This window comes from Thamnophis elegans, chromosome 1 (assembly GCF_009769535.1).
Source record: "Thamnophis elegans isolate rThaEle1 chromosome 1, rThaEle1.pri, whole genome shotgun sequence".
Taxonomy (NCBI): Eukaryota; Metazoa; Chordata; class Lepidosauria; order Squamata; family Colubridae; genus Thamnophis; species Thamnophis elegans.
Genome location: NC_045541.1, coordinates 138,923,939 through 138,936,744, shown reverse-complemented (window position 1 = coordinate 138,936,744; position 12,806 = coordinate 138,923,939). Strand labels below are relative to the sequence as shown.

The 12,806-nt window shown below is 34.9% G+C and overlaps 2 protein-coding genes across 3 annotated transcripts in view; one reads left to right on the top strand and one right to left on the bottom strand.

The window, feature by feature from the left end:
• EML5 (EMAP like 5) overlaps positions 1–841 on the top strand; it is an 89,263-nt gene extending 88,422 nt beyond the window's left edge. The window contains 2 exon segments of the mRNA XM_032224662.1: positions 476–576; positions 805–841. Coding sequence (XP_032080553.1) covers positions 476–576; positions 805–841 — 138 coding nt within the window.
• A 7,668-nt stretch (positions 842–8,509) lies between these two features.
• ZC3H14 (zinc finger CCCH-type containing 14) overlaps positions 8,510–12,806 on the bottom strand; it is a 40,015-nt gene continuing 35,718 nt past the window's right edge. For both annotated transcript variants that reach the window (XM_032232747.1, XM_032232753.1), the window contains exons 14-17: positions 11,715–11,851; positions 10,936–11,030; positions 9,007–9,113; positions 8,510–8,793 (exon numbers count right to left, since the gene is read on the bottom strand). In XM_032232747.1, the coding sequence (XP_032088638.1) occupies positions 8,787–8,793; positions 9,007–9,113; positions 10,936–11,030; positions 11,715–11,851 (346 nt within the window). In that variant the 3' untranslated portion in view covers positions 8,510–8,786. The remainder of the gene's footprint in view (positions 8,794–9,006; positions 9,114–10,935; positions 11,031–11,714; positions 11,852–12,806) is intronic.

Here is a 12,806-nt window from a genome sequence, read left to right as displayed (position 1 = left end):
GAACTCTGCCTGTTTTTAAATGTCTGTTGCAGAGAGAGAATTTATTGTTCTGTCGTGGCCACCAACATTTTTAAAACTCTACCATTATAGTTATACCATATTATACCATGTGGAGAACCCAAAAGGGTATAAATACAAATGTAGTTGTTATTGTCCTTCATAAAGAATTGAGCAACAACCCAATTTTGCCTTCCCTTTCTGACAAAACAACCCAAGAAAACTTGTATAAAGCAGTGAAAGGGACCAAAGAAAAAAAGTATAAACACCTTCTCTGGAACTGTGTTGAATCTTTTTAGACAAAAATTATCCTCCAGAAAGAGATGCTATATTTAAGGTAGCAGGAATAGTTTTGTAGCAGGGGAGCAATAGAAAGAGAAGGAATTCAGTAATTAGCCCTGATTAATAATGATTTCAACAAAGTCAAAGTGGTTTTTAAAAAGTGTTAAACTAACAGGAAGTTTTCTGTTTATTGAAGGCAAAACACAAAAGATTTTTAGGTCACTCGGCTCATGTGACCAATATTCGCTTTACAAGTGGTGACAGATATGTTGTCAGTGCTGGTGGAGATGATAGCAGGTATGTTAAGCTTCATTTGAATATGAAAAAAAGACAAAATTAATCAACACATCTTCTGCTCTTTCTGAAACTGCACTCAAGTAATTATTGAACTAGCAGAAACGTATGCAAAAATTGCTGGTCTGCAGCATTTTTGATATGTATTTTGAACAAACATTCTCCCTTTTAAAACTCATTAATCCTTAACATGTCTTATTCTTTTTCCTTCTCTTTTGTTTAAAAACCTAGTATATTTGTCTGGAAATGTGTCCATATGCCTCATTAATAGACATGGAGACCTTCTCCAGTGGATGGGATTGGGACGTGAAGTTACTAGCGCACTACAGCTGCAAAGAGAGTTCTCCAGTGCCCCTCATGCTTCAAGAAATGGTGCTGATAAAGACAGGTATCTGTCTGTCTGACTAGAGTCTATCAGAAGCATGAACTACTACAAATATTTTGAAATTAATCATATTTCTAGCATATCTGATAGCCTATATCTCTTTCCCACTCACTGCCAGATATTGAAATACTTCGATAAAGAAGGAGTTTGGGCTCAGTCTACAGTGCCCCAATAAAATTGTGGCTTATACTCAAGTTATGTTATTTCTGATCTAAATCTGTACAGTATATTGATGCATTTACTTTCATCATGGATGTTTAAATACTGGGTACTAATAATCATCAGATGAATTCTTATTTTATTACTGAAAAGCAAACTATTGTGCTGGTCTTAAAACTTTTTTTTAAAGAAAAAATAAAATTAAAAAAAAAGAGTGGACCTTGAAAAGATTTGCTTAGTTTCCCCAACTTTCAACCAATCAACCCACCCATCCCTTAAGAATTTTTTGCTTCCAGGACCTACATAATTGTATTGATTTTGAAGCCTGAATTGTAATCCTATTGGGTGACTGCGGGTAGATCTGTAAGAGCCCATTCTTCAAGGCAGATATACTGTTTTTGTATCATTTGAGCATTAAATAAATTCTGTGAGCAGAATCACATTTGCTCACATTTTGAGTGCCTTGCCCAAAACCTAGAAGATCTAACTCCGTTTTTTGCCTTGTGAATAAATGTGTTATCAGTAAATGAGCAAGTGCTTGTTTGCTGAACAAAACAGGATTGAGTTCATTTTAGTGTTCAGGTATATGGAAGGTATTGATTGTCAACAATTGCAACAAAAAAAATCAACAGCAATAGGAATTATTTCTTCCATATTCCTTGCATTTCTGGATGAAAACTTTGTAAATTCAAAGTGAAATCAGTAATTCAATTGTATTTTATAGTGTTTTTTAAACAGAAGAAATAAGAATTGTTAAATTTCTTGTTCTTCGATTCAGAACCAGTCCATACATGCATGTCCTCATTTTTATCCTCAGAACACATTCATGATTGTTTCTGAATGAAAGTGTTCCTACCAATAGAAAAGTTACAGAGTAGTTAATTAAGGGATTTTAAAAACTTCTGTTCTGGTATCAAAATATAGCTTCAGCATAATCATGTAGCTGAAAACATTGGCAAATGAGAAACAAAACATTTCTGTAACTATAAATCCTTGCTACCAGGGGACAATTAAGTCTTCTCTGTGAAAATGGAGTCCATTGTAAAGTAGATCTTTATTGTCTGACATTGAAAACAATAATATTCATTTTAAGAAGTAAAACTAGAAACATACCTGCCCTGTCGATAGGTCAGTTAAAAGTGTTTTGTATAAAAATAACAGGAAACAAAGTTTCTACACCTCCCTTTCACAATCCTTATTTTTTTAAAATAAGAAAGACCTGCATACCATTTCTCATTGCAAAAATCCCAAAGTCATTTACAAAGAAATGAAAACTATGGAATATTATCAAGCATTCCGAACCAAAATATACCTTCAGGCAATTGAAAAGACAAATATTAGGTGAGTTAGTGATCCAGAATTGCCATCATAAAAAGAATCAGATGCCTGTCAGGATATTTATACATTTAGCTAATTCAGTAGTTTCTGAACTTCTGATGTTCAGAAGTTCAGTACAGAACATCCCAGACAACATGGCATCTAAATGAACCTGATTACTTAAATAGCAATTCTCTTCCCCTGTTTTAATGCTTGAAAGCATATATAATAATATTGAGAAGAGTGGCGGCCATAGGTACCTACAATAATATATTCTCAATGTATACCTGCAAATTACAGATAATAAGCTTTAGTTTGGGGTTCCATAATGTCAGTCAACCCAAGCATTGTACCTGCTTTCCATAGCATGCCAAGGGTTCTTCCACTTTTTTTTTTTTCCCTAAATGGGAGCTACTTTGGTGTAGTGGTTAAGGCAACAGGCCAGAAACCAGGACACTGAGAGTTCTAGTTCCACCTGAGGCACAAAGCCAGGTGACAGACCTTGGACTAGACACTTTTTCTCAGTCCTAGGAAGGAGGCCATGGCAAACCACTTCTGAAAAACCTTGTGAAGAAACTGCAGGGACTAGTTCTGGCAGTTGTCCAGAGTCAAAACTGATTCAAATGCACACACACATAACTCACCCACTCAAGTGTATGTTATTATTTCTTATTTGAATTGGTTTTTTGATAATAGTAAATAGTAAACTAACTGCAGGCCTTTTCCTTTTATGAGTTTTTCAGCAATCCTCCTCCATCTGATGAAAAACAATACAGTCATTTTCTTCTAATTGTGTAAAGAACCAGTCAAAGTGAGAATCTCCGAGGTTTGAGGAGTTTTAAGGGCGGCTCTCATGATTACAATCTAACTTCTCCCAACTGAGAGAAAAAGGCATTTCCTTGAATCAAAACGAGTTTTATTTGGTAATAAACAGCACATTAAATTGCACCCAGAGGCCAACGGGTAACTAGTATTGCTCAAAGTAGTGTGGACATATGTGCATACTATGAAATATCTATCACCTCTCATGGCATACTACATTCTGGAAGCTGTAGGTTTCAAAGGCAGACCCTTATAGAGTGCAGTAGTTCAGTTGAGTTTGGGAACATGCTGGATAGAAATTCAGTTTGCTAGTGCATCTCTTCAAATATGCTTTCAGGAGATGGGAATCCATGGATATTCCAAATACAAGAGGAAAAACAACATGATTCTAGCTGTAGAAGCGGTACTTGTGGTTTAGGATTTTGTGACTGCTCTCACCTTTTGGGAGAAGAGTGTTGTATTATTTTATCCAACCATAGCCATCAAAATATCAGTCATTTTACTAAACAGAGTTTGATGAAACTAAACACACAATTTTGGGTTACAATTTAAAGAGACTACAATTCCACCCTCTTAAGGAGTTAGCTATTAAGAAACCATAAACTAATTTACTCCCCTTTCCCTTCTACACTAACATTCCCCATGTTTGAAGGTTTTTATTTTGATTCCTGTATAATCATGTACAAGGTTAAACATAATCATGCGATTTTAATGACATAAGATACACCAAAGCCATACAAAGCCTAAATATGACAACTTCCAATCTTATCAGTGGGATCATTGCAAGAAATTCAATTTCTAGTGATTCTTTTGCTTGCGAATTTTGATCTGAAAATGTTCTGCAATGTGTAATGAATACCTGAACCTATGAATTTCAGCCTATATGTATAATCCTGAAAATGGCAGAGGATTCTTTGTATAAATGTTTTTTATTCTAGGCTTTGCTTCCTCCTATTTTGGTTTATCGAGTCACTGTGAAATGAGCAAACCAAATCCAAGTGTTCTTATTTTTTTGAGTCCTAGATGTAAACCTTGGTTTTGAAATGTATATTTTTAATACTAAAAAGATACTAGAGGATAAACCAAGAAGCATGCTTTAATGGTTCAGTTAGGACTAATTTGCATGTTTTCTTGGCTAATGCATATATAACCTTCCCAGTGTTTTCCTGAAATGTTTAATAGGTGCTATAAGTTGGATATTTCCTTCTTCTCTAAGAGGAAATTATTACTACTCTGTAGTAAAAGGAGAATGTTGCATTTAGGAAGAGTGCAATGTAATGTTTATTATGTACTTTCAAATTTCTGCATATATTATTGCATAGTTAACACTAAGGAATCTAATTACAATGATGAACTGTGTAAGTTTTAGGGTGAGATGGGGTGGGGCATCAGACTTATGCCATATTACGTTTAGAAAATGAATTGGTTTTAAAACCAGCTTCATATGAGCCGTAGAGGACTGTTACTGTATTCCAGGGGTAAAAAATTACAGTCCCATTTAATATGTTGAAATATGCCAATGGATTATTTTAAGATATATTTCTTGACTGTGAAACTACATTTCTTACCCTGGGTACCCCTATAAACAGCTTTAAATAAACTTATGTTTGTGTTTGAGTTTAATATGACATGAGATGGCAATATTTTATCAGTTTATTTAAATCCTTTCTTTTTAACAGTAAGGGAGGTATTCCCCTGTATTGTTGAAAGTTTGTTGCTAGTGAGGAAAGCTCTTAATGGCATATAAAATGCAGGTTGAAAATGTCCATCCAAGTCCTTACACATATTATACCCTGAATATAGTAAACGTTGACTATTACTTTTTGCTAACAAAGACTGTGGAGACAATTGCGATGGCTGTGGTCAACGTTCTATAAGACAAGCAAATTACAAACTATAATTATGGGTGAAAATGTCATACTGATATAAAATAATAAACAAACTCAGAGAGCACCAAGGACCCACATTTAAACCCTGAGCTACTAATATTCTCCTTTATTAATAAAATGAAAGACTACATCATAAATATTTTACTGCCAGATTAGTATAATATTCATTTTCATTCAACCATTCTATTTTCTACCAGGCGAACATACCAAAAATAAAAGTTTGAGTCTCCTATTTATAGTGGTACTACACTGTCCACTGACCAACTTATCTATTCAAGATGCATTGTCAAGTTTTTCTTAACAGGTGTAAAAATCCTTGTAGGAAGAGATGTGTCTAAAGAACTGGGAGGAGGGGGGCGGGATTAAGAAACCACAGGAAAACAACTTTTGCTAGAAAGAAATATCCAATCTTGGGGAAAAAATAAGTTTGGCTGCATCACAGCCTTTTATTTTGCAGATAAATAGTTTATCCCTTGAAGCCAACTCCCTGCCCAGAGTTTATGGATTCCCTAGCAACTATTTCTGCACCTTTAGGGATACTGATTTTATAAGTATATAAAGTTTATAATTGAAAGATAGAATATGTCCCCAAGCAGAAAAAAATCACACTGTATATTACAAATGCCCCGAAATCCAAGTACTGTAAATGAATTTGGCATTACTGTAGAGATTATCAGAGTTAAAGCTAAATGGAAGAATTGATGGTATGTTACTGCCTACCTAAACAGGAGACAGATGTTTTCCAAAAACAAATGATACATCTTTCAAATTGCAAGTTGAAGTAGTAAAGATGGGGACTTTTAATTATGTGCACTTTACTCAGTATCTGAGTTTAGGTTAGTGAAATATGCCAAGAAAAATGTCGTCTTCTTCAGGGAATACAAGGGAAAGCAAATATATCAGCTGCTCAGTGGAAATGATCAAAGGGAAACTACCTAAGTTCAGTCTTTTCCATTAAGCAAATTTGTTTTTCACCAGGAAATTGTGAAGGGCAGAATGAATGAATGAACGAACAGAATTGAAGTTTTGAAACTGATAAAAATATTAGCAGGGAATATATTGTGAACTAACAAAGCTCTAGGACCAGATAAATTAGATCTCTTGGTACTGAAGGAGTTTGCTGATGTTACATATTATCTTTGGAAACACCTGCAGAATAGGAGTTTCAGACAACTGGAGGCGGCTAGTTTTTATGCCTAGCTTTAAAAACTGATGTATGGGGGAGGGGAGGAAGATGCAGATTACTAAAAATCAAACTGACATTAACACCTTGGGAGATTCTATAACAGATTCTAAAAAGACCAATTTGAAGATATCCTGAAAACTTGTAATTTATAACCAACATGATTTTGTCATTAGCAATTGTTTTCAGACTGAATTTGTCCCATTATTTTTTGACTGGGTAAGTTTCTTCAGGTGTTATCAGCGTACTGTAGACGTAATGAGTTTTTGTCTCATTAAACCTTTCGACGAAGTGCCCCATGAGATGTTGATTAGCAAATTACTGTGAGATGGATAACATAACAATTGGGTGAATACGTGTGGAGAGTGCTCTGAGAATTGATCAATATTTCCTCATCAAATCAGAATGGAATTTCAAGAGGGATGTCACAAATTTCAGGTTACAATCCTGTGTTTTCAACACTTTTACAAATGTCTTGCAAGGAGAAATTTAAAGAATGTTCATTAAATTTGGAAATGATACAAATCTTAAGTAGAAGATTTCAACATGATCTTGATCATTTAGCTGAAAATAACAACCAAGCAGAAATGAAAGAAATAGAAATAAAATGTACACTGGATTGGAGAAATTGAAATAGGAAGTGATTACAGGAAAAAAAACCAGGCAGAATACGTAACATTCTTCAAACACTTGAAAAACCTTGTTTACAATAAACCAAGAATATTGTTGCAGAATAGAGATGAATTTTTAAAAAAATCAAATTACAGGAAGGCAAATTCCAATGGAATGTTAAAAAGAACTTTCTAAATATGAGGCCAATCTGAACTAGAAACAATTTCCAAGATGATAGTTCCTATTTACATCACTATTAGCCATCTATCAGTGATGCTTCAATTTGGATTCCAGTCTTCAATAAGGAGGTTGGGCTTGGTGGCCTGCACAGCACCTTCCAACCCTACAAACCCTTCTAAGAGATTTGGAACTTTTATAATCACTAAGAAAATATACCTTTGCTACTAATGGAAAGCTGCTGCAAGTAGGGAGACCAGTCTTTAAAAAATTATATAGTAGTAATGAGTCATCATTTAACTTTTTAAAATACATAATTCCCATTAAAATTGCTCAAAGAAAGTATGAAGTGCAATATATATATACTATGCCAAACATGTTTCAAAATGTCTTTTGGTAATACTGAAATACATCAAACACAGCATTCAGCTTTCTTGAGAACCCTCATTTTAGTTCCAAAATAGACCCAAACTCGCCAAACTAAGAATTTTGTGACCCATTTAAAAAAATTAAATCCCAACTTGCATTAAATCATGTTCAGAATCTATTTGTAAAACATCTTGCTGCTATCAATGCTCTCCACACTTTCAAGATTGTTTTCATTTTACTGTAAATATCCCATTGTGCTTTCATCCTTTGGGTCCTGGAACAATTGTAGCGATCTGAACAGAACTAACAGTGGGTTAAATGCAACATTTATTTACTTACTGCTTCTATCTTCCATACAGAATCTCAATTTGAGGTTATATCCAAAAGGAAGTAACTTTTAATTGGTACTTAAGGTTGAATTGACATGGATCTTTGTATGGAATTAAATAGATTGTGAGGTGCATTTTTGTAAAACCTATCACTTATGGAATGTTTTCTTATACTCCATTTGATAGCATTTGCTATTGGTCCAAAATTACTAATTTAGCTTTCATAAAAGAAAGGAGAAAATACAACATTGTTGCAGTCTTATTTTGATGTATGTTATGTTTTATACTTGGTTGTACATTCTTATTTTGTGAATTGCAGAATCCTACAACTACAGGAGGATATAAGCTTGGTAAATAAATATCAACTTCACAGCAAGTAATCTTGCACAATCCTTGATAATCAGAGTTAATAGTTACTCATTTATTTTTAAGAATCAGGTCAAGTGTAAAAATGAGTTGTTCTTAACCTCCATGCCGATTTCTGTTCTGAGTATATTCATTAAGTTAAGAAATGAAAAGTCAAAAGAAGAGTCTTTAGGGAGAGAATGTTGCCTGTCATTTCATATGAAAAGAGACCTTTCAAGAAAAGGCATTCTCCTAAGAGCTTGTATGAGCTATTCTAGATAGCTTACGACCTATTTTTCAAGAAAAAGTCTACTTTTTCCATAGTAAAAAAAGACAAGAGGCTAACACGTATAGAACAAAATGCTTGTCTTGGCATTTTAATTAACGATTAAAGCAAATTTCCTCTTTCCTACAGACAACTTTACAGTAAAAATATGTAAAACCAGTTATTAAATATACAACAGTTGAAAATTACATATTTCAAGTGTGTAATCAATTTCATTTTATGAAATAATACATATTCAAATCCTGGAGTAGGTGGTAAAGTTTTACAGCCTCTTGTACCATCAGCCAGCATCCTGCCACCATCATAGTATAATGAGGAAAATTGAATAGCAATCTCTGAATTATTCACTGAAAGACAAATGCAGAAAATTAGCAAGCATTCTCTCATTTAAATGGTATTCTCTAAAAATCATCTTTCAAATGTGTCATAATTGAAAGTTTCAATATATACACTGTTCAGCGAACAATAAAGATCTGTACTTGCATAGGTTTTATGCCTGACTGTACATTTTCATGTTCTATGAAGACTTGTAATTACAGAGAGTAAAAAGAATTAGTTACCTAGTTTGTGTTCGAGTCCATTTCAAGGCATGACGTGGTGGTACAGACACAGCAGGGTGGTAGTATGTGCAGTCCACTCTGGTACACTGTGTGTTATACCTGCAGTGCTAACAAGATAAATGAAAGACTTAAAAACTGCTTGCAAGAATTAAATTTGGCTTGTTTTAATTTATTTAGTATATGCTGTTTCTTTAAAAATTCAATGGGATTGTTCAAGTATCTAAACTGAGCCAACTGAACCAAAATTGGAAAATTTCTGTAACTGTATTTTTTTAGAGTTAATTCCTAGGTCAGATAAAAAATGCATTTGATGCAAATTTCTATTTGTGGCGTCACTGATTGTGCAGTCACATGCAAAAGCCATCACTGAAGCTGCAAATGCTAATATGCAAAAACTCTATCCTAAAGGTTAACATATTGTACCACTAGAAAAAACAAAATGCTGAATTTGAAAAATATAAATTTTATGGGAAATATATTGTCTTAAATGAAAGATCCTATATAATAACAGAATACCAAATGAGAAATTTTGTGTAGGATGTTACAAGCTAACAAATTGCTATTGCTTATTATGTTTTTCTAAACACAAAATGCCACTTTGGTTTCCTGGTGCTGGTGATAATTTCTACATTACAGATTCCACCCTTCTGTTTGGATCATTCTTCCCTTCTCAAATTTCATCACCCATTTTTCTTTATTGTCCCATCTATTCCTTTCAGATTCTCACATGTGTACAGACAAGACACACACACACACACACACACACACAAACACACAAACAACTAAATAACTTACTGTTAAACAATTACCAACCTAATCCAAAGGGAGACTCCCCCCGAAAACCGAGACACAGAACAGGACAAGGGAATCGCCCTCCTCCCTTACATCAAAGGCACCACAGAGAAAATCAGCAAAGTTCTCAACAAACACAATATCAAGACAGCCTTCAACACTGACCAAAAAGAGCCAAAATCTTAAGAAACTCCAAAGACAAAATCAAGCTAGAAAACCAAGGAGTCTATGAAATAACATGCAAAATCTGCCCTGCAACATACATAGGACAAACAAATAGGAGAATAAATGCACACTTCGCAGAACACAAGAATGCAGTTAAGAAAAAAATGAAAAAAACTTCCTTTTCCAGCACCTTAAAGCTACAAGACATGAAATTAATTTTGAAGGAATCAGGTTTATCTCCAAAACTGAACACTTCAACAAGAGAATAATTATGGAAGCTATCGAAATAGAGAAACACCCCCACAACATGAATAAACGTGACGATACCTCCCGCCTACCAGACATCTGGAAACCAGCCCTAGTCAACAAACAAGCCCCACCACCACCCAGGCCGTTACCACAAAAACAATAATGGACACACAGCCAGCACCAATCTACCAATCATGATACAGCCACACAACCAATCAATCCACTTACTGAAACAACACCAGCACTCCCCCACCCCCACCAAGATTTATAGAAAGATGGCAGCTCCGATCACACTTTAAGCCAAAAACACCAGCCTGAGGATGGCGAGTGAGACCTTGCCGAAACATTACCAAGACAATCTCAATCTTACACGGGAAAAGACCCGAATACAAGAAGACCAGCATATATATTCGAACCCAGTAAGGGTATGGCTAGCTGATGAGAGCTAAATAGCTTGAAATAGATCTATACTAGTCTCCCTTTATTTATTTATCAGCACAAATACAACACAAAATGTAACAAAGGCAACAGTAAAATATTGGGCTTTCTGTCTGGATGGTCTCTTGTGACGAGCCGATGGACAGAGAATGGAAGCAGTTAGCTTCCTCCCATAATTGGGGCATACCAGGGGTTGTAACAATATATATGTATATATACATATATACACACATACACACACACACACACACACACACACTGTATAACTCAATCTACGATACATACTTTGGGATGGTAAAAAGGACATTCCATTTTCTTACACGCAGGGAAAAAGCGGCAAAGCTGGCTGGTAGAAGATGCTGGTGGGGCTGGAGCTGGAACTGTTAAACCAATGAAAAAGAAACAGCTATTCCTTAATTATTCAAAAGCTTGATATTTAATTATTTAATTAAAGAACTGCGAGTATTGCCATATATGTATGTAATTTTAATTGGTGGCTCTTACTATTCCCAATATATAATTATGGAAGATCACACAGCTGGTTGCTGAATTTTGACCTAGTCACTGGCAGGATAGGAGGTCATTATGGAATTCAACAGACACTGCTGTGATTTTCAAAAAGTAAAAAATAATAGATTTCCTGCCAGTTTTATGAATAAGTCATGAGAAAGAGTGGCATGAATAATGCCCATGATTGCTTTAGAAAGGGGGGAGTCTTAGCATTCTGTGCATACAGAGCAATTCTTGCTGAGGACTGAAGCTGGCCCCATCACACTGCAGAAATGAAGAAAGGGGGGTTCCCATTAATGCCTTATCCCAAGTTATGATCAGTATTTGATGAGCAAGGCATTGGAACTGGACCCACATCCTCCACTCCTTTTGACCATACTAGATATGACCAGATAGTTCAAACAAATTGGAATTTAGTGGCTGTTCTTAAGCAGCAGTTTTATTTTGACAATACCACTAGCTGTTATAAAGTCTATGAGGGTTTGGATTTGAGTTTGCTGACATTGGCATATTCTAAGACAGCTCATTTTTTAAAAATATTAAGAAAATCTTACCTTGTTTAGGAGGTGGTTGTGGTGCCCGTCGACTGGCATGAGTATAAGGACAATCTGGTTTGGTGCATTTGGCATCATATTTACAGTTTGGATGGATGAATAAACATTTGTCAGCAAACTTACAGCTTGGAAAGACTCTGAAATTTGAATGTAAAATACTTATTTCTTCAGAACGAGCTTGCCAATATGCACGCTTTCAAAATTGCTTATGTTTACTGATGCAGAATACAGTTTTAAATAAAACATGAGCATACGGTTTTCAAATTCAAGTCAAGCCAAGAAAGATATCAGTGGGGATTAAAAAAAAACCTCAAGCTCCAAAAACTTTGATTAAAATTTGTCAGAAAAAAAGTAGCAGAAAACATTCACATGTGTAGAGGTTACACCAAAACGTTAGTTTGGTTGTTTTATTTGTGCACAAACGAGTGTGCAAAATCTCCAAGTCCCCCCCAAAAACTGCCAAAGGCCTAAAAGATTCCCAAGGATTTTGGATTTTGTTCAAGTTATTTGTATATCACCCAGATCGCCTCTGTGAGGGAGATGGGCAGTTTCTATATTTGATAAATAAGTACCCAATTATATCATAAGGTCCTTCACCAATGTGTGAAAAGAAAAGAATCTTCACATTTATGATTAATGAATTTAATTTCCCAGATTAAGAAATAGAGAGCAGGCAACCTATCACTAATCTGAACAGCCACAACCATGAAAAATGAAAGAAAATGAAGACTAAAAATTTCAATGTAAGAACTGTGTAAAAGAGGGTGCGGTGCCTTTTGATATTCATCATTTCCCTAGAAATAGGTTGATAGGGAAATACAAACACACTCACATACAATGACAGCATTATGTATTTTCACCCCAGCCTTACAATGTAGAAAAATTAATGATTGATTACTGATTGTTCAGATTACTGAAAGATAAATGCTTTGACAGAATAAAAATCTCTATCTGAACTCCTATCTTTTACGCAAATAAAAATCATGCCAAAGTCTTTCTTCTCACACATCTATCTTGCTGTTCCCACTTCTCTAATAATTCTGTAAAGGTTCCCAACGATGCCGTAATGAACGCATAAGACCCAATGTCTCT